The sequence below is a fragment of the Gobio gobio genome, assembly GCF_949357685.1.
Source record: "Gobio gobio genome assembly, chromosome: 8".
Taxonomy (NCBI): domain Eukaryota; kingdom Metazoa; phylum Chordata; class Actinopteri; order Cypriniformes; family Gobionidae; genus Gobio; species Gobio gobio.
The window spans coordinates 15280488-15301892 of record NC_137114.1 but is presented as its reverse complement, the minus strand read 5'-3'; the positions used below and the strand labels follow the sequence as shown (position 1 = coordinate 15301892).

The 21405-nt window shown below is 38.9% G+C and overlaps 1 protein-coding gene across 5 annotated transcripts in view; it reads right to left on the bottom strand.

Annotated features, from left to right (window-relative positions):
- Window positions 1–21405, bottom strand: part of ece2b (endothelin converting enzyme 2b) — a 96102-nt gene that overhangs the window by 54217 nt on the left and 20480 nt on the right. The window contains exon 1 of one of the 5 annotated variants that reach the window (XM_079824535.1): window positions 18304–18395. The exons of 2 other annotated variants lie outside the window; for them this stretch is intronic. Coding sequence is in view for 1 of the 3 variants with exons in the window: in XM_079824534.1 (XP_079680660.1) it covers window positions 18188–18190 (3 nt within the window). In the remaining 2 variants the exon portion in view is untranslated. Of the gene's footprint in view, window positions 1–3368; window positions 3426–18187; window positions 18396–21405 lie in introns of those variants that run through there. 2 more of the 5 variants (XM_079824534.1, XM_079824536.1) reach the window with 2 other exon arrangements.

The following is a 21405-nucleotide window of genomic DNA, read 5'->3' as shown; positions in this document are numbered from 1 at the left end:
CATTTGTTTCATCATAAGCATTCAATTGACACTTCAGTTGTTTGTCATACGTTCCCATCCTGCTTTGCAATGCAATGACCGTTGTTGAGAAGAGGGATGTAGTTTTAAGGGGTCATACCTACAAGAATTCCCTCTAGAGGTCTGGACAAGATTCCTGGGTCCGTAGCTACGTTGTCTACATTAATCCGGATACATTTGAAAACGGTTCATACTTGTGTTTTCTCATAAACAATGAAATGTCAGAAAACGGTCACGAGATGTTCGTTATTCTTCTGGCATGATCAATTCATCAGCAGAATATCTACTGATACATCCAAGTCGCACTCAACCGCCAATCCATGTATGGTCTAAAACGCAGTTGCCCTCATGTTTTGCTGCAGGACTTCAATTGCGAGTACATTTTCTGCTATCTTTGCAGTAATGTAATGTTGAGATTGTACAAAGTAGCATTTATCTTTAGCAACACTGAAAGTCAATGGCACATAGCAAACACATAGCGTTATACAGTAAGATCTCTATGGGTACAATATGCATCAAATGACTGAACATCATATGGCATCCTTTTCAAATGCATCTGTTTTTACAGTGTACACTACCATGAAAAAAATCAGTTTTTCAGAGTTTCCACCATCTCTGTGTGGACGGATGGCCAAAATTAGTGACCTAGGATGAGGACGGAAAAACAATATATGACACCTTGGTGTGAAAATTACCCATGCATACTAGCACTGAAGTTCTTCTTTGAACTCTAACTGACACATTCATGATGTGGTGTCATGTGGAATTTTGTATTTTAGTCTCTAGGGCTATGTTGGGAATCGCATACTACCAGACTACATTTACAGTACAATTTATTGGCAATAAGTACTGAACTTACGGTATACACTGCATACTGTATCCACCTACAAATAACACTGACGGTGATGTGTGAACTACAAAATTCTGTGTAGTTCTGAAGGGTCACATTGGAAATCTGTTATTCAATGTCTAAAGGCCTGTTCACACCAAGAATATATAAGAGAACCAAGAACGATAAATATAACGATAGCTACATATTTGCGTCCACACCAACGAACGTAAACGATCTGTTTATTCTAAGCTTTCGCGCTGCAGTTTCAAAGTGTGTTGTCATTGTTTTTGCGGTTGAATTTACATGGCTTTAACCAGCAGATGTCCTCAGCATGCTATGATTCTAGCTAGTGTAATCAATCTCTAACAGTGAATTTAGCTGACAGAGTCAATATAGTGTATAATATAGTGTACAATATGGAATTAAAACAACACCTAGTCTTTTTCGCCGTAACTTCAAAGTCAATGTTGTCGAAACTAGCACTGGATACCTGAGGTAATTTTATGCTACATTGTTTGCTAGCCTGGCATAATGATCTCATCTCCGTTAATACTTCACATCATTTATTCTGAGGGTATGACTGATTGTTTTCCATTAGGGGTGTAACGTTACCCTCATGTCACGATTCGGTTCATATCACGATACTGAACTCACGACACAATGCACAGGATGCCCAATGTGCGTAATCAAACCATCAAAACAATAAAAAAAACAACCCAGATTAAAGTCTCTCAAATAACTAAAATTAGAACAGTGCTAAGCACACATCCAAATCCATTTCATTCATACTGGAAGCCAGATGGCGCCCTCGAGCAGAAACTCCACATTTGCCTCAGAGAAGTAATATAATGATGTTTTCAGGAACTTCCTAATGTGAAGCTAGCACTGCACTTTAATAAAAAGAAGAATGCTTTGACTGAATAAACATAAAGACAATAAACACATGACAGCGAAAATATATGGTGTGTTCAAAACCTTCTCTGGTATTTTCATAATAATTATCCACGGTACATATTGTTGCATTTTTGTATTGCGATATATATTGCGACACAATATATTGTTACACCCCTATTTTCTATATATACATTTTCTTTAAAGTATCACTGAAAAGTGGGTTTGACTTGTCAAACAGTGGTGGATGTTTCTGGACCTCTGCGATTAACTTCTCAGCAATGTCATCCGCTGTTTTAAATGGGCGAGCCCTTAAATTCGAATGGATTCTGATTGGCTGTTAGTGTTTTATCATTCAACATCTGGAAAAAAAGCTGCTCTGAAATTGATCGCAACATTATCATTCCTCTATATTGTTATCGTTATAGTTGTGGTGGGAACCGGCCTCTAGGGAACAATTACACGACAATGATGTACCAAAAAATGGAAAAGTTTTTCCTTTGTGTTTTACGCATACAGGCGACAATGTTGCCAAAACATTTTCTAGTTCTCACAGATCCATGAAAATGACGAAAACCGCTGTATTATTCATGCCAGGCCACTAGTTGGCGATGTCATTTTGTAAATAAACACTTTGTGCCTTTGCATGCACATGATGTCACTATTTTCATAAATTCGTGTTTTTGAAGTTTACACAGAGACGACAACAGTATTGTCTTCAAAGACTTGCACTTTAGCCGCGTTTCCACCGCAGGAACTTTCCCCAGGAACAAGGGACTTTGGGTCTCTGTGTGTTTCGACCACAGGAACCGGGATCTAAATGAAGTATTGGGTAAAAATTTCCCCCTCAAAACAGCCCTGCTCGCAAGGTAGTACTTTTTCAAAGTTCAGGAGGTTCTTTCGGGGGTGGGACTTGGAAGCTGAACATGCTGATTGGTTGAGTTTACGCAGCATTTTGATTGGTCGACTCCTTACAGCATTTTATTTCAACCTCTATTTTTAAAAGTCTGTTGCGGGGCGTGCAGTTGTTTGCTATTCGAATCAACAATGAAGATTAAAAATACGACCGATGGACCGACGATGAGGTTCAGGCTTTATTAAGCTTATATGCGGAGCACGAAATCCAGCGGGAACAATCGAAATTGTATTCCTGGGAAAAAAAGTTTGGGTGGAAACGCTCTCGCATTTTCAAATGCGTTTTCAGGCCCCCAAAACACTGTTGTTGAGTAAATGAAAAATTTAGCAAAATACATCTAAAACCAGCCAACAGACCAGCCAGACCCAGTTAGGAGAAAAGCTAAGACCAGACAATCAGCTTAGGCTGGTTTAAGATATTAAATATCAGGGATATATTAGCATCTCTTTCTTGACTCATTATTTGACTAGACAGTCAAAAGTTAAAATTAGAGTCAAAATGCAAAATAATCAGAAGATGAAAGTAGGATGTGGCCTTAAATATGCAAAGTACATACAGCATATGCAGTACACAGTGCAGTTTTTGCTCAGTATGTATTCCATTTTGAACATAGCCATAGTCTTATATAATAACAGATACAGAACGTCACTACAGACTCCAACAAGCAGACACATTCTGCAGCAGCCCAGACAAAACCATTGATGGACTTACCGTTCATCAACGCAGTACAACAAGACACACCAGCAATGCAAAAGCAGAAGTGAACTGGTGCCACTGCTGTGGAATGACTGGAATAAACCATCTACTGGAGAACGGGGGGAGGAAAGCCAATGTTTTGTTAACATGACCCAGAAAGGGCAGGTCGCTACCGTGGGAGAGGGAAAGCTGCTGGGAGTGAGGAACAGATAAACCTCACTTCCGAAAAGGAGACTCCTACCTCGGTTACATGGGTAACAGTGAAACACGTGCATATGGGGAAGTTGTAAAAAAGTCACTGGAGTTACAGTAAACAGCAGTTGTGGCTTGAACCACTGATAGATATTGTGGGGATATGGGATAATGGGGGATGCTAACCATGAGAAGCCAGTTGCCAAACATCTGCATTTATTGTTGATGCATTAGCACAAAGAAACCTTTTGTTATTGAACAAGAAATATGAAATTGCTCAACGTGTCCGACGACTTGAATGCACATCATGTCATAATTACAACTTTTCAGGAGGATTTGAAGGTGGCATAACACACGTTCATTAACATAATTCATGTTTTGACAATGAAATGCTAAAATCTTGCTAATCAGATGGACGTTCAGGCTGTCTTGCTACATTTTTATCCGTTTATCACCCTTCTTCTTCTGTAAACCATCCTCATTCCAGAAACAGCCTGTATGACTCAATAATCCGCTCCTGTTTGGTAAATATTTCTTAAATATTTGTATTTTATATTTCTTTGAAGACAGCTCATGAATGACCTCGCCTCTGAATTGACAAGCTTACCAGAAAAGCCATATTTCGACAAAAGTTTAAAAATGTTACGTCTTGTAGTATTTTCCATACACCTTGAATACATGTGAGTATAAACATCAGGATCATTATTTTCTAAATGTCCAAAAGGTAAAACGTTTTTTTTAAAAATCATACTTTATACATTCTTCATAAATATTTGGTCATAAATAAGATTTTGGGGAAGTTGAAGCCTACCACATGACATTTTACAAACTGAGCGAGACTTATGTCATAAAAAGATCATATGACCAGATATTTTAAGAGACTTAACACCCGTTCATACCAAGAATGATCACTATAAAAAGATAACTATAAAGATATAACTATATCACCATCCACACCAGCACACAGTTTACTCTAAGCACGTGCTTGTCTGTCACTTTAAATGCTTGAGCTTGTTACAGCAGGATGGATTCTGATTGGCTGTCAATGTTTTTATCATTCATGAGCTGGGGGAAAAAAGTGATTCCAAAGATATAATTTCTCTGTGCCGTTATCGTAATAGCTGTGGTGTGGACTCGGCTATTCTTTAATATTGAGAATGATTTTTAGAACAGGTGAAACTCGAAAAATTTGAATTTCATGCAAAAGTTAATTTATTTCAGTAAATCAACTTAAAAGGTGAAACTAATATATTAAAAAGACTCATTACATGCAAAGTGAAATTTTTCAAGCCTTTATTTGTTATCATTTTTTAATGATTATGGCTTACAGCTTATGAAACCCCCAAATTTTAAATCTCAGAAGATATTAGTTTCACCTTTTAACCCTTTGGACCCGAAGGCTATTGTGGCCCTGAAGAAGTCTGACATTTGTGTTTTTTTCAGCTGCTTTAAAGAATATTGATGGCTAAAGTCTGATTACACTGTATTCAGCACAAACAGGGCTACAGTAATATGTGTGCAACATGTACATAAAAGTTTGTAGTTTTGAGAAAATAATGTTTATGGATAGTTAAAAAAAAAAACTAAAATGTAAAATCACTGAAATAAGGCCATCTAACACACTTTAAACATTTGTTCACTAGGGGTGTCGAAATGAATTGTTTCTACGATGCATCACGATGCAGACGAAGACTTCAGTAATAGACCATAATGTACTGATTATTTTCTGACGTCATTTGTCGTGTACGTGCTTTGTCAGGGTAGCATACAATGGCAGAGGGACACGAGACGTGAGTGCGAGTAATTCAAATGCTCCAACTACTTTAAAAGCAGACATTCTGGGCACATTTCTGCTTTTATGAACAACCTGGTAAGCACGCCCTTGAGAACATACACACTGTGTGTGAATCAAAGCTATCTGATTTATCACATAAATGTATTTTGTGTCATTTTTTTCAGGATTCTTTGATGAATCAAAGATTTAATCCTGAGGGAAGAACAACATTTATCTGAAATAAAAAGATTTTGTAACATTATAAATGTCTTTACTGTGTTTTTGGATCAATATAAGGCAAGGCATCTTTGTGAATAAAAGTATTAATTTCTTTCAAAAAAACAAAAGAGCAACAAAAAAACTAAACTCTTACTCACCCCAAACTTTTGAATGGTAGTGTATAATGTTACATTAGATTTCTATTTCAGATAAATGCTGTTGTTTTGAACTTTCTATTAATCAAAGAATCCTGAAATAAATTAAACACTGTTATCTACATATTTCTGTTTATTGTTTGTGCGTATACATTTTGATCACTTATTCATACAAAACAATATAGTCATTTAACTTTTGTAAGACAGATATTGTCAGAATGGCTGTATGCAGGGAGGGTGTGGATCATCATGAATAATGCTATGATTCACACCTGAGGCGTCAACGACTCCTTCCCTGAATATCAATGAGGAATGTGACAGAGTGAACAATAATGAATGTGAGGAGACTTAAAGGTGAACTATGTAGGATTTTTGCAGTAAAACATCCAGAAACCACTAGGCCAGTGTTATATATTTTGTTCAGTTGAGTACTTAGAATATCCCAAATGTTTTCAACTATTTGTAAATCCTGAGAAAATTGCTATTTTAACCAAGGAGCCGGGACGTGTGAGCTATGCGTGTGAGGGAGTCGCCTGTCGATTGCGTCATATCTGCGTCACCCTCGGTCTCCGGTTTTATTCAGTGAAACACTTTACTCTCACTGCAGTGTGAACAAGTGTCATAGCAGCCGCCGAGCGAACGTCATAACTTCCTTTTCAACACACTCAGATATATCTAATACGATAAACAGAGTTGCGTTACCTCACACTCAGCACTGGAGAAGAGGAAGTGCCGCCGGCAACCGTGTCATAATAAAAGTCCCGCCAGCGACTATGCCATAATAACAGTCCCGCTCTTCAATCGCTCCTGCGGCCTTGCTCAGCTCCACAACACTCGGTCCTGCTCTGCTTCAGACTACAGTAATGTTAATAATCGCATCCATGAACATGATTTCTGCCCGAGTCCTATCCTGACTGTTTTCCACCGGCTGTGAGGTGAAGACCACATGTCCCAAGATTCTGCGCTCAAACGTGGCGTCATCAAACTACGCCTTTGTTTTGAACAGGCGCCCTCTAGTGGACGGAAAAGTTACATAGTGTAGCTTTAATGATTGAACTGTTTTCAACATTCATAACAATCATAAATGCTTCTTGAGCAGCAAATCAGCATATTACAATGATTTCTGAAGGATCATGTGAAACTGAAGACTGGAATAAATGGCATTTAAAAAATATATACAAATATAATTTTAAATTATAAAAATACTTCGCAATATTACTGTTTTTGCTGTATTTTGGATCAAATAAATTTCAGCCTTGTTAAGCAGACGACATTTTTTGAAAACATTAGAAAATCTAAAACTTTTGAATGGTAGTGTATACTTGAATTTACACATGAAAACAACACATAGAGCAGTGGTAAAAAAAAACTGTGCACAAGAGACATTCAGGGCAAAAGTGCAAGATGAACGAAAACTAATTAGTCTCTCTATATGAGTGCGCTTATCGCGCATCTACATTTAAAATAACGAACTTGAGCGAGCAAAAGACATATGTCAAGAGAGGTGAAAAAAGTCCCTCTGAGGGACTCAAAATCTGCCCTGAGTTGGCAGGAATCACGGGTGTGTATATGTGTGAAAGATACAGCGATGGCTAAAAGGTCAATGCTCTTTTTAAAGGCCATCATACACTCTCTGCTGCCGGAGATCTCACTGCCCATCCCATCCCATCACCATGGCAACAAGGCACCCATCAAGCGAACTATCACTAATTAAATCAATATGTTCTGTATCCTTTCACAGGCTGTTTGATTGGATAGAGAACTCACCAATCAGAAGCCTTAAGCAAGAACAGCTGTGAGGTCGTGTGGGGTCACTAGGACTGAAAGACAGAGCGACCAATTGTGCACCATGACAAGGAAAATTTATACACACAAGCAATAAACAGCAATATGTAGATAACAGAGAGAGAGAGAGAGAGAGAGAGAGAGAGAGAGAGAGAGAGAGAGAGAGAGAACACATGAAGATCATGAAACAAGCTATAATTGTTATTTATGAAGGCCTTTTTAAAGCCTTGACGCAATGGAGCAAAAGTGAAGGTCTCTCTACATCAGCCACGATACTTTTAAATGTGAACATGATATATTATCTTAACATACTCCAGTGTTATGAAACAGGGGCTGAAGTTATATATTCAAGGTCCTTGAATATTTCAATCTGACATCAAAGCTGCTTAGAATTTCACTTGTAAAATAAATCTACATGTGCTCAGATTTGACTAAAACAGTCAGTCTTGAAAGAAAAGTAAAGGGATAATATTCTAAATATACTGTGAGGATGAAACATTATAAAAATTCGGACTGATACGATAAACCAATAATTTCCAAATTATATAAAAAATATATAAAAACCATAAATAAATCAAATCCAGGCATCACAAGATTATGTTATGAAAAATGGATTTTCAATTAGACATTTGCTAAAGACTACATTTCACAGTCTAAAAATAAATAAATATCATAAATATAACAAATATATTATTAAAAATATGTATAATATCAAAACAACACATATTGCTTCAAATCAGCTTTACACAAAATCCTGATGTTAATGTTTAAATATCTTAAATTCACCATGTTATCAGAATGGACAATTCTCAATTTTTTTATGGAATAATGCATTATTTATTATAAACGATTTGTCCACACTCATATATTTTTTTTTATGAACGTACCTTGTAATGTTTCATCAAAATAATTTAAATAACAACAAAAAAACTCTTCTCTTGTTTACTGGCGAGAGGGTCACTCACATGAGATCCACCAATAGCAAACCACAAAAATCCAATCAATTCCTAATGGACAAAATCAAGTCCCGCCCTACATTTCTTCTTGTTTGAGAAGCCGTTTCATTCAGATATACTTCACAAATTCTCACAATAGGGAAGAAAATACTATAATAACTTCTGTTTCATGTTGACTTTAATGTCTTCCTGCCTTATAATCGCATTTTAGAGCTGTGCAATAATATAGTATACATTTTGCAACAATGAGCAGTTGAGATTTGCCATATAGTATATATCAATTTATGTGAGTGTACTGTATGTAAGTATGTAACTTATACATCCAAATTTATAGAGCAAAATAAATAATCAGGCAGTTGAGATTTGCTATATTGTATATATTGCTTGTGTATGTGTATAATGTATATATGCGGATACAATTTGATATTATGTAGATCCAACTTTTTATATAGTTGTGCGATGATACAGTTTACATTTTGTGATGATATAAACAATCACACAGTCAAGATTTCCTTTGTTTATATTTCTTTAGGTGAGTTTACTGTATGTATACAACTATATATACAATTTTTAACATATCGCTGGGCGATAATATTGTTTTGATAAATTCTTTGATAATATTGCAATCAATGAGTTGAGATTTAACCACTTAATATATTAATATTAACATACTCAGGGATTTAAAATATTACATTTAAGTGAGCATTAGATGACAGTAAGCTTTCTTAGGGAATATGACTGTGCACAATTAAATATCCAATAAATACACACAATGGGCCAGATTTCCTAAACAGGCAAATTAGCATGAGAGCGCAAAACCAAAAAAGTGTGGATGGGAGTGTAAAGTTCTGCATGTGATCTTACTGATGACGTGCAATTTAAAGAACACTGACACAGCCGGATCATTTCCATAATGACCAACGCAATCTACCAAGAGCAGCGCAAATTAGCATCTGGTTTAAGACATGCTTTTTGGGTGGTAAAAAAATGGCAAACACCAGTAATTTTGACGAGCACAAACCTTAGTAAATCACCTTGCATGATTCATTTAAATACTCTCCTCCCATAAATTTTGCACCTGAAAGGGAAACTCCTACAAATGCATATGCAATAAGGTCAGCCGCAAAAACAACCCTGTCCACGCCTTTTCAGCGCTAATTTATAGCGCTAATTTTAGTAAATCCTGATAGTAGTTTTTTTATGACAAAAGGGGATTTTAGCACTGGCTCAAGCTGTTAGTAAATCTGGCCCTAAATGGACAAAAGTATTGATACGCCTGATGATTACACCAACAGGGACTGTAATGACATTATAAATACTGTACATAGACATGAATATGGAGTTGGTCCCTCCTTTTGCTGAAGCATTACTATTTTCCTTCACTGGAAGTAAAGGGCCTAGCCCAACCCCTGAATAACAGCCCCATTGTCAGAGTCTGTGTTTTCATGTTTAGTATTGTCAGCCAGTCAGCCTCTGGAGCAATATGTGGAGGAGTTCTTGCAGTGTTACCATCTGGTGAGCTGGAGCACTCATATGCTCAAGGCCTGTTTTCAGCAGAGGCCTGGATAATTAATTATATCAGTTTCTTTCTCCTGGTAAATGCAGTGTATCCTTGGTTGATTATATCAACAATATCATCTGGCTAAACGGTTCTGATTTCGTTGCTGATGAAGTGAATGAGGACTTTTCCCATGATCATCTAGTCCCATCCTGAAAAACATTTGAGCACTCCAGAGTCCTCTCCCGAGTCCATTCCAGTGAGTGAAGCCCCCCCAAGTCCATTCCAGTGAGTGAAATTCCCGAGTCTGTTCCAGTGAGTGAAATTCCAGAGTCTGTTCCAGTGAGTGAAATTCCTGAGTCTGTTCCAGTGAGTGGAATTCCCGAGTCTGTTCCAGTGAGTGGAATTCCCGAGTCTGTTCCAGTGAGTGAAATTCCAAAGTCCATTCCAGTGAATGAAGCCCCCCGAGTCTGTTCCAGTGAGTGAAATTCCAGAGTCTGTTCCAGTGAGTGGAATTCCCGAGTCCATTCCGGAGACTGAAATTTCTAAGTCTGTTACAGTGAGTGAAATTCCTGAGTCTGCTCCAGTGAGTGAAATTCCTGAGTCTATTCCAGAGAGTGAAATTCCTGAGTCTATTCCAGAGAGTGACATTTCAGAGTCCATTCCTGAGAGTGAAATCGCAGAGACCGCTTAAGCTCTTTCTGTCAGTTAGAGCATGATCAAAGAGGTGGTCCTTTCACTATACACTGCTGCTGCTATGTGTTGGGGACACACACACATCTGCTCTAGCCCATGAGCCCGTTCCATAGCCTACTCCAGCCCTGAGCTCCCTTTAGAGCCCGCTCCAGCCCCAGCGCTCAGTCATGAGTCCGCTCCAACCCCTGAGTCTGCACCGGAGTCCGCTCCTACCCAGAACTCGACCAGGAGGCCACTCAAGCCCCAGAACTAAGCCCAGAGAAGGCAGCGCTGTCCTTGATGGCTACAGCCATCTTGTGTTTGTGGGCGGCACACACACCCATAGCTCCTCCCAACAAATATTTTTTTTAGGGGGGGCTATACATCACTGGCCACAGTGGCTCCCTTGCCATGGCCACCTTCTTCCAGGATCCCTGCACTGCCCGCACCTCCCTGGCTCCCTGAGCTACTGGCACCACTCTGGTGGCTTCCTGAGCCTCCAACTCCTCCCTGGCGCTCCATGCAAATAGTGCCTCCACTTGTCATTTTCCCCTCTCCAGCCCTTCATCAGCCTCCAATTTCAATAAAATTAAGAGGTGTGTCACAATACTTTCATCCATATAATAATAATATGATACATTTATTGCTTCATAGAAGGGGGGAATCTCCTCATCCACCACCAATGTGCAGCATCCACCTGGATATAGTGCAGAGGTGGTGAATGTCGGTCCTGGAGAGCCACAGTCCTACAGAGTTTTGCTTCAACCCTAATCAAACACACGTGAAAAAGCTAATAAAGGTCTGAAGGGTTACTAGAAAGCTACAGGCAGGTGAGCTTTTATCAGGGTTGGAGTAAAACTCTACAGGACTGTGGCTCTCCAGGGACAATGTTCGCCACCCGATATAGTGTATATTTTACCTATATATTGTGCAGGCATTGTAGCCTCAGGCTCTATACAAACCAAGGCCAGTGTATGCTAGCCGGTCAGAAAATGTTCTGACTGTACAAAATGAAGAAGAGAGCACATTTATACATAATATAACTTAAAGACACAATAGCAAAAAGATACAATTGCTCGTATGTGTAGGTTGAAGAAACATACGGCGAGATGGAGACTCACTCATGAGAGTGAGACGGAGAAAAAGAGTAGCCTTACGAGGGGAAGGGAGAGGTTTTCCCAAGTTCCAGGAGTGGTGCGGACCTTTTCTCTGCACGGAATGTGATTGTTTGAAGTGGTTTCCTGAGGAGTGTTTTTGAAAGGAAACAGCTCTGTGGGGGAAGGCTGGCATAGCCCAACCTCTGCCCCTGAGAGCTAGAAATACCCTCACACTCCTGCCCCGAGAAACCCACCCAAGCCAACCCAAAGCCACCTTGAAGGGAGAGAGCGCCAGCTATACAACAAGCACATACACTCTCTGAATGGTTATTAAGAGACTAGAGGGGCCACACACGTTTCTGTCAGCCCTCAGAGACCATGCGAGGGAAAGATGAGGTAACAAAGCCTGCTTTGAACAGCCAGCATGGGCATTACTGGATCCAAGTGAGAAGAATACTGAAGAAGGGTGAACAGAAAGGGTGGGAAACAGAGCGCAAGTCCGAGAGCAGGCCATCATCCCAAATGCAGTCGCCCCAAATGAAGGTGCTCAGACATTCTGTCGCCGGCAGACGTGGGTGAGGTCCAAGTACAAATAATCACATACACATACATAATTACACACACAATCTACATTGTCTGACTTTCTAAAATATGAGTACATTCACAGACGAGCAATGACAACAAATATTGTTCATAGGGCTGCATGATTTGGGGGGAAATAAAAGTGCATAAAAATTGTTTCTACGGCTACACAATTTGGCCAAGATTTTGTGATTATATATCAATATGGCTATAAAATAATAATAATAATAATAAAGATAATTTAAACAATTTCATGTTACATGATAGCTGTAAATATTACTTTTCGTATTAGTATGACTGGAAAACATCTAAACATCCTTGCATGACTTGAATAGTAAAATTGCATGAGATACTTCAACATGTTTATAGGGATATAAATGCAAAGTTTGGTAAGTGCTTAAAACATGAAAAAAATATTTGATAGTCGGCTCAGTTCTACAAAAAATATTCTACCAATTGACTACACTTTTGTTTTTCAGAGGAAGTGAGTGGCACTTTCCAGTTTGATCAAGGCTTTGAGGTGTGACACACACACACACACACACACACACAATCTGTAAAATCTTAACAGCAAATGTCAGGGCCTAAGTGACCTTGCCTGATCATTTGAGGAAGTGGAATTCCTCGCAGGGTGTGGATTACACAAACAAAACACACTTACGCACGGAAAACATTGCCTTGCCGAAAGTGGATATTGAACAGCTGTGAAAGCTCTGATAAATTGGATGACACCAGATCTGTAATTAGGCCAATGCTCTACAGAGAAGTGAACTCATAGTAGGACTGCTCGAATCTGGCAAAAATCATCAACACGGTTATTTTTGGTCAATACTGAAATCACGATTATTTAACATGATTATTGTTGGGCAATATCAAAGTCTTAATTGAAGATATGAGTAATTTTAAATATCAGGGAAATTTCACAATTATCAATACTTCAGCAAAAACGTATAGCTTAACTAATGTATATAGCTTAACATTTATTTAGTCTTAAAAATAATTACATAAGACAAGTAAACAGTCAGCAATACTGTAAGAACAAAGAAACTAATTACAAACAAAATGTTTGTATGTTATTCCCCGATAACAGGCTCATCCGCGTAACTGAAGTCAGCGCTATACACTTGCTGGGAACGTTTTGTTTTTTTTCGTGGTAGTTTTGCGTTTGGTGAGCTAATAAAATATTAAAACTCAAATCAATATTTTATATACAGTTATTTAATAGTGATCTGGTATCGCAGATTAGCTCTCTTGTTTCATACAAACGCAGCTGCTGCCATTTTGCAACAATTGTTTTGGACACTAGAAGATAGCAAACATGTAAGCTTTTAAAAGCTTCATATCAAATCAACATCTCTAATTCCTATAATTATTTATGTGGCAAAATAATAAGTGGTATGACTGTACCACTTGCTAGCAACTGCTTTCTTCACGGAAGCTTTGCATTTAAAGACCTAATAAAAATTTGAATTCAAAATTTAACTCAAGTTAACTCAATTATTTACTTATGTGGCAAGTAGTCATGTCATAAGCGAGATAACTGTAACAGTTCGAGGTTGAATTCACTGTTACCAGTGCTTTTTCGCTACATTAGAGGGCAGCATCCTCTGCTATGAGGGTGAGGATGCCGATATAAGCAGAGAAGAAGTGAAGTTAAGGAAGACAAACCAAGCCTTGGTTTGGCTTTTTAAAGGGAAATAGTGTATTTCTTTGCCATTCATTTAAGCCTTACGTAATAATTGAGCACAGCTAAATAAGTCTTGAGACAAGTTTCTCTACTGGGCTGCTTTATGCTACGTTTGACCGCGTAATGCGCGTGGGAAATATCAATGGATTATATCGAGCTGTCGTTGACTTTGGGAACGTTGGATTCATTACAGTAATGGAGGCTTATGACAAACAGCGTGGGAAACTCAGGCTTTTCTATCAACATGCAAACTGAATGAATTGATGTGTATATGGTGTGTGCTGTAACGGGAGGTGAATACATTTGTTTGTTACTTGTTTAATACTTAAGTATAATCACTGCAAAAGCTTAACGGATGGTACCCTGCCTCTTTATAGTGGTTTCATTCAATCTTTTGAAAATGAAGATAATGTGTAACAATGTACATCCAGCCGGTTGTTATCACAGAATAAACAGATTTGGGTTTATTCGGCTGTGTACATTATCCCTTAGATATATATAACACTTTCTTATTAAAGCTACTTAAGTTATTCAGTCAAGATCAGTGAGTGTTTTTCCTTTGTTATTTGTTGTTTGATTATCATTATTGACGGACTGCAGCAGGTTTATTAGGCTGATGTCCCTTTAAGAGCTAATGTACGATTCCGACTCGGAGTGCGCACACAGAAAGCCGCATGGGGAACAGCGTCTCATTTGCCGCTTAATGTGTTTAACACTGTTTAATATCAAACACGTCCCGCAGTTTAGCAACAGTAGACTGCATTTTACAACAAACACTTATTTGGGCGATTTGGATGTTACGTTTGGGTAAGTGCGTGAAGGAAAGGAAGTGTGCACTGGACAGCACAACAATACTCAGTGTATATGATTATATTTATTAAAATCATAAATGGATGTTGCCTTACTTGTCCCTGTCACTGAAGCCATACCATAACCCTACCCCAGCTTTTTTTTTTTCTTCTTGAGCATTATTTAAAATAAACGCCTCTCCATGCTGATACACAATGGGAAAAAGGAGAAGAATGAGTTTGGAAAAAGGTGGATTCAAACTCAAGTCGATTGCAACAAAGCTAATGCCATCCGCCTTACTCTCCACACCAGTGATCCTGTTATCAGATGAGTTTCTTTTGTAACTATGTCTCAATCAGATAATGGTGGGCGGAGTTAATGCAAAAAGGTTTTGCACTTGGCGTAAATGGAGTTCATTAAAAGTGTTGTGTTTCAAAGATGAATGAAAATCTTATGGGTTTGGAATAATATGAGGGTGAGTAATTAACAACAGATTTTTTGGGTGAACTATGCCATTAAGTTGCAGGCCTGATTTCTGTGCCACTACTGATACTAAATACAATAACACACATGAACAAAACAAATATTTTTACATACAAAAATATACACAGCCTGTCTGTGCAAAAAGCACTATCACTTGTGTGTTGTAGGTGGTTGCTAAAGTGTTTCAAGTGGTTTTTGGTGTGTTTCTATGTGGTTGTTTTGCAGCATTCTAAACGAATCACCTAAAAAGTTAAATCTAATCAATCTAATACGTTTATTTCCAGTTATGCTCTGTCAAAAGCCATAAATCAAGTGGTGTGGGGTGACCAGAGAACACTACGCTTCATCTTTTAAGTGAGAATAATCTCTCTGATATGTTTGCTGCTGCTTCTGCTTCATCTTTTTATGTCACTTTAAGATGCTTCAGGCTTGTCCGCACTAATACGTTTTCGATTGAAAACGCATTTTTTTCTCCACACTGAAACAAAGTTTTTATTAACGCTCTCCAAAATGGATACATTTGAAAATTGTTGTTTTCGCATTGCAGTGTTGGACTGTGAAAACGGAGGTATTGGAAAACAATGACATACGTTTAGTCATGTGACGGATATTGAACCAATAGATATTCATGTTTATAGTATTGTGTCCGTTATGTGCTATTCACTTTCACACAATTGGCAAAATATGTTATTTTCGGATTAATGTGGACATATCTCAGTTATTATTCTGTCAAGTTAAACAAATATGTATGGCTCTGTGTACGAAATTACCTCTTTGAATTCTTAAGAAATGCTAAACTTAAAGCCTATCAACAGATAGTCCCGCCCCAAACTGACACCACTGGGCCGCTCGAAGAACAGAAACATGTTTTAAAAGCACCACAGAGTCACAGACTTTCAGGAAGTCAACCTACCAATGGCTTACAGTCGCTACACATTACAATTGAATAAAAGAAAGAGCTTTAACAAAAAAAAAAAATTACACTAGCTTTAAGTTCTCATTTAGATTAGTTCCTTCCCTATTGTAAAGTAATTCTAATAAATGCTGCAAATCTAATAGAGAAAATGCGAGAGGTCAAAACAAGGGTGTGAGTGAACGAGTGAGAGTGAGAGAGAGAGAGAGAAACTGCTGGCCCGAGCTCTCAGTGGTGACACGAAACGGAAGTCAGGGTTCAGCAATCTCCTTTTCCTCTTTTCTTCAATTCATGACCTCTCTCCACACTCCGACAGCGAGACCCGCTCAATAACTCACACATGTACACAAACAACCACAACACACACACACCTGTTAATGCAGACAGAACAAACCAATAATTATCTCTTAGACATCTCCTCAGACACGTTATTGTATCCAAACAGTGATTGTTTTTGCTCAGCAAAACAGATCAACATCGTTTGTGGGTTTTGAAACTAAGTTCCTGTGAAACGTTCCTAAACATAACCATTGACTACAGCGTTAATCAGAGGGAAATTTTGGGCTGAAATGAATGTTGTTCAAGCCACTAAGCCTTCCCACAGGAAAAGAAACAGCAAAAAAATATGTAGCCTACAATATATTGGCAAAAGTATTGGGACATCCCTCTAAATCACTGAATGCAGGTGTTCCAATCACTTCCATTGCCACAGGTGTGTAAAATAAAGCACCTAGACATGCAGACGCTTCTACAAACATGTTTGGTGGAGGGGGGATTATGGTGTGGGGTTGTTTTTCAGGGGTTGGGCCCTTCCAGTGAAATGAACTCTTAATGCTTCAGCATACCAAGACATTTTGGACAATTTCATGCTCCCAACTTTGTGGAAAGAGTTTGGGGACGGCCCCTTCCTGTTCCAACATGACTGCACACCAGTGACCAAAGCAAGGTCCATAAAGACATGGATGAGCGAGTTTGGTGTGGAGGAACTTGACTGGCCTGACCCCAACCCGATAGATCACCTTTGGGATGAATTAGAGTGGAGACTGAGAGCCAGGCCTTCTCGTCCAACATCAGTGCCTGAGCTCACAAATGCGCTTCTAGAAGAATGGTCAGATTTCCCATAAACACACTCCTAAACCTTGTGGAAAGCCTTCCCAGAAAAGTTGAAGCTGTTATAGCTGCAATGGGTGGGCCAACTCCATATTAAACCATAAAAATTAAGAATGGGATGTCATTAAAATTCATGTGCATGTAAAAGCAGGCGTCCCAAAACTTTTTCCAATATAGTGTATATCATGGCCACGAATTAACAATTCGTACCCTCGTTTTACTAAATCATGACGACGTTGTATATATATATTTATATTTGTCCGCATGTCATGTGCGGAGCTCCATACAACAGTGTTGAAAAAAAAGAAATGGTATGCTTTATTCAATACTTTTTTGCTGCCTTCAATTTTTAAGTACAATCAACTTGGATGTTTAAGTCGTTTAAGCTTAAATTACATTAAACTGACTTTAAAAAATGAGTTGAATCTTGTATAACTTAAAAAAAGTTGAAAATTGTTAAAATTAAAGCAATGTAAAAACAGAAGTTATCATAACTTATTGATCACATCATTTTTTACAGTGTTTTTGAAGTTAGAAAGTAGAACTTTTTACTTGATGGTTACACCACTTGACATTTTAGCATCTTTACATATTTATAGAAAACTGCACAAACGTTGACAGATATAACATTTCTAAGAACTATTTAATTTAGATTTTCTTTTAAACTAAAGTTTTTTTCTGTCTCATTTGCCCAGATGCTCTTTAGAGTAAGTGTATAGTGATGTGCATGCCGTGCATCAAATGCAAATAGCCTCTTGTAGAGCGCAAATAGCGATAAACACAATGCACACAAAGTTCAAATAAGCTATTTGTACTAAGTGTAAATTGTCTGAGCAATAGTGGGCAGAAACACAGCCATAAACATAATGAAACAGCCTGTGGTAAACACATATAGCTTCACTTGTGCATATCTTCTCACCATCTCTGTTAAGTCAGCGACGGCTGCACCCGGACGGCAGGCAAACAGAACAATAAATCAATCCCTCATTCAACACGCCGCATCATACAGTACCGAGAACAAGCTCTGTAACGTACCTCACACACCACAAACACATGAAATACACTGCCTTCCCCCTCTCATTTCCTTTTCTCGTCTCTCTCGCTGGTGGTGGCCTCCGTCACAGAGAGACCATAAACAGCGAGCAGAAAGCTTTCAGACAGGGCGGGAGGGAAGAATGAGAGCAGATGAACGCACAGACAAACAACACATGCAGGGGGGTTGAAAATCACAGTCAGGAGGGTCTGTGAGAGCAGGAGGGGGTTTGAGACACAAAAAAAGGGAAGAGAGAGAATCAACAGAGGAGTTCTCTGAAGGCATGATCATGATAGTGGGAAAAATAAACAGCTTCGCCTACGAAAAATGCCTGGGGCGACTGCTTGTTTCATTCGACATCATGACAAAATAGAGGAGAGGTCCATATAAAAATGAATGTAACACACAGTGAAAGAGTGGGGTAAAAATAGGAGCTTTCGCCTGATACATTGAGCCCTGGTGCTCCTATGGGAAACACAAGTTTAAATCTTGCTCACAGCATTCACATATCTTCTGCCAGGAGACAATTTTAAGCCCCTAATGGGACAGGGTGATGTTAAAAAAAAGAGATGGGAGGGAAAATGTCAATGCTTCTGCCTTTTCTTTTAAAACGTTTGTGCTCCCCTGAGAAAATTTGCCTTCAGTCTCAAAACTTTTGAGATGGAAATAATAAGAGGTTGGAGGAAAAACTATATTTCAGTATGTTATCGAGGAACGCAATAGTTTTGCCACATAACGCAAATGTTTTACGGGCAAATGCAAAGTTTCACTGGGAACGCAATAGTTTTGCGAGAGAAATGAAATGAAAATTCACGTATGCCAAATATAGCCCAATTTTTTTAATGCAAGGCCTACATCTCAAAATCCAATCAACAACCGATGGATGAAACTGTACTACTTTTTTGTTGTTGTTGATAATCCATTACATTCGAATGTACATCCCAGTATGGATGAAAAGATCTATCTCTACACTCTAAAAAATGCTGGGTTAAAAATTACTCAAGTTGGGTTGAAAATGGAAAAACCCAGTAAATGGGTTGTTTTAACCTGGCGGTTGGGTTAAATGTTTGCTTAAAACAACCCAATTGCTGGGTTAGTCCATTTTCAATCCAACTTGGGTTATTTTTAACCATGTATTTTTTAGAGTGTAATATATCGCTAATTCATCACAACTTTAATACATAATATTAGGGGTTTATTCAAAGTTTTTTAATGTAATAATGATGTTTGCCCACTAAAATGCCCCGAAATAGGGATAGTTTAGACAAAAATAAGAAAATGTAGCAATCATTTACTCACACATTGAGCCATGGTGATTATGCAGGCAACTTAAATTCAAAATTTGCTTGCAAAAATGTTCATCCCTCAAGTCAAAGTTTTAAGTCTGATGGTTTGGGGTATCATTCATGCCTGTCAAATTTCAAACTTGCATGGTTTTCTTTCTAAATTTGAACACAAAATGAGATGTTTAGCAAAATATTCATGCTGCCCTTTTCTACAATCCAAATGGGTGGAGACTATTAGCTATCAAGCCGCAAAAAGATAAAAAATAACACCATAAAGGTACCTAAAAATTAACCCAAATGACTCATGCACTCCAAATCTAAATTTAAACTACATTTCTGAATCATTGGTTTCAACATCTCCATTAGTGTTTCACAGAAGTCATGCATGTTGGAAATGACACAAGGGTGAGTAAATAATGACAGAATTTCAATTTGGGAAAATAAAATCTAAAATAGCATGGACTCGGTTTATACAGTAATATACATTTACATCCAGCTATTTAGAGTATCCACCGGCTCCGAGACATAACACATAAAAACAAACCGCAACCCTTCCTTTCCTCTGTACACATGCGCTCCACAGTAACTCCCATTTAAAATCGCCCCACCACCCCCTATTCCCACAGTCCTCTGACCGCTCATTCATAGGGACTTCATTCAGACTGCCCGCTCCGAGTGTGCTAACACTTCTGCACCGTTAGAGGGGGCTTCCATTGTGGCCAGTTAAAGGGTACAGGGACAGAGAGTCGTACTGTTGTGGTACAAAAGGCCATTCTGTTCTGTGCCGGCGGCCCAACATGCCCTGAAGTAGTTAGACACTTGAGCGCACTTCACACGAGCCCCCCTTTCACTGTAAACCAATAAGCACAATGTATGAAGACCTGCTGATAGCAGCTTTTTTATATTGTTTTTGACAATCAAGTCAAAGTGAAATGCCATCTGCAACCCATTTAACAGAACTAACAGAACTGTCAGTGTTGAAGAATGCGGGGCTGGACTTGATTTTATCTGCAGAGAATTGATTAGATCATAAAAGTGGGTGTTTTATAGTAGAATGGAGGCACGTTGTGTTTAAGGGAGGGTTCAAGAAGTAAAGGAGACAAAAACAGCATATGCTGGTTAGGTATGTTTTGAAGCGTGGCAGATGGTTTAAGATGGTCCTTAGCTGGCCATGGGCTGGTTTAAGCTGGTCATTAGCTGGCCATGGGCTGGTTTAAGCTGGTCATTAGCTGGCCATGAGCTGGTTTAAGCTGGCCATGAGCTGGCCATGAGCTGGTTTAAGCTGGTCCTTAGCTGGCCATGAGCTGGTTTAAGCTGGTCATTAGCTGGCCATGGGCTGGTTTAAGCTGGTCATTAGCTGGCCATGAGCTGGTTTAAGCTGGCCATGAGCTGGCCATGAGCTGGTTTAAGCTGGTCCTTAGCTGGCCATGAGCTGGTTTAAGCTGGTCATTAGCTGGCCATGAGCTGGTTTAAGCTGGTCATTAGCTGGCCATGAGCTGGTTTAAGCTGGTCATTAGCTGGCCATGAGCTGGTTTAAGCTGGTCATTAGCTGGCCATGAGCTGGTTTAAGCTGGTCATTAGCTGGCCATGAGCTGGTTTAAGCTGGTCCTTAGCTGGCCATGAGCTGGTTTAAGATGGTCCTTAGCTGGCCATGAGTTGGTTTAAACTGGTCATTAGCTGGCCATGAGCTGGTTTAAACTGGTCATTAGCTGGCCATGAGCTGGTTTAAACTGGTCATTAGCTGGCCATGAGCTGGTTTAAGCTGGCCATGAGCTGGCCATGAGCTGGTTTAAGCTGGTCCTTAGCTGGCCATGAGCT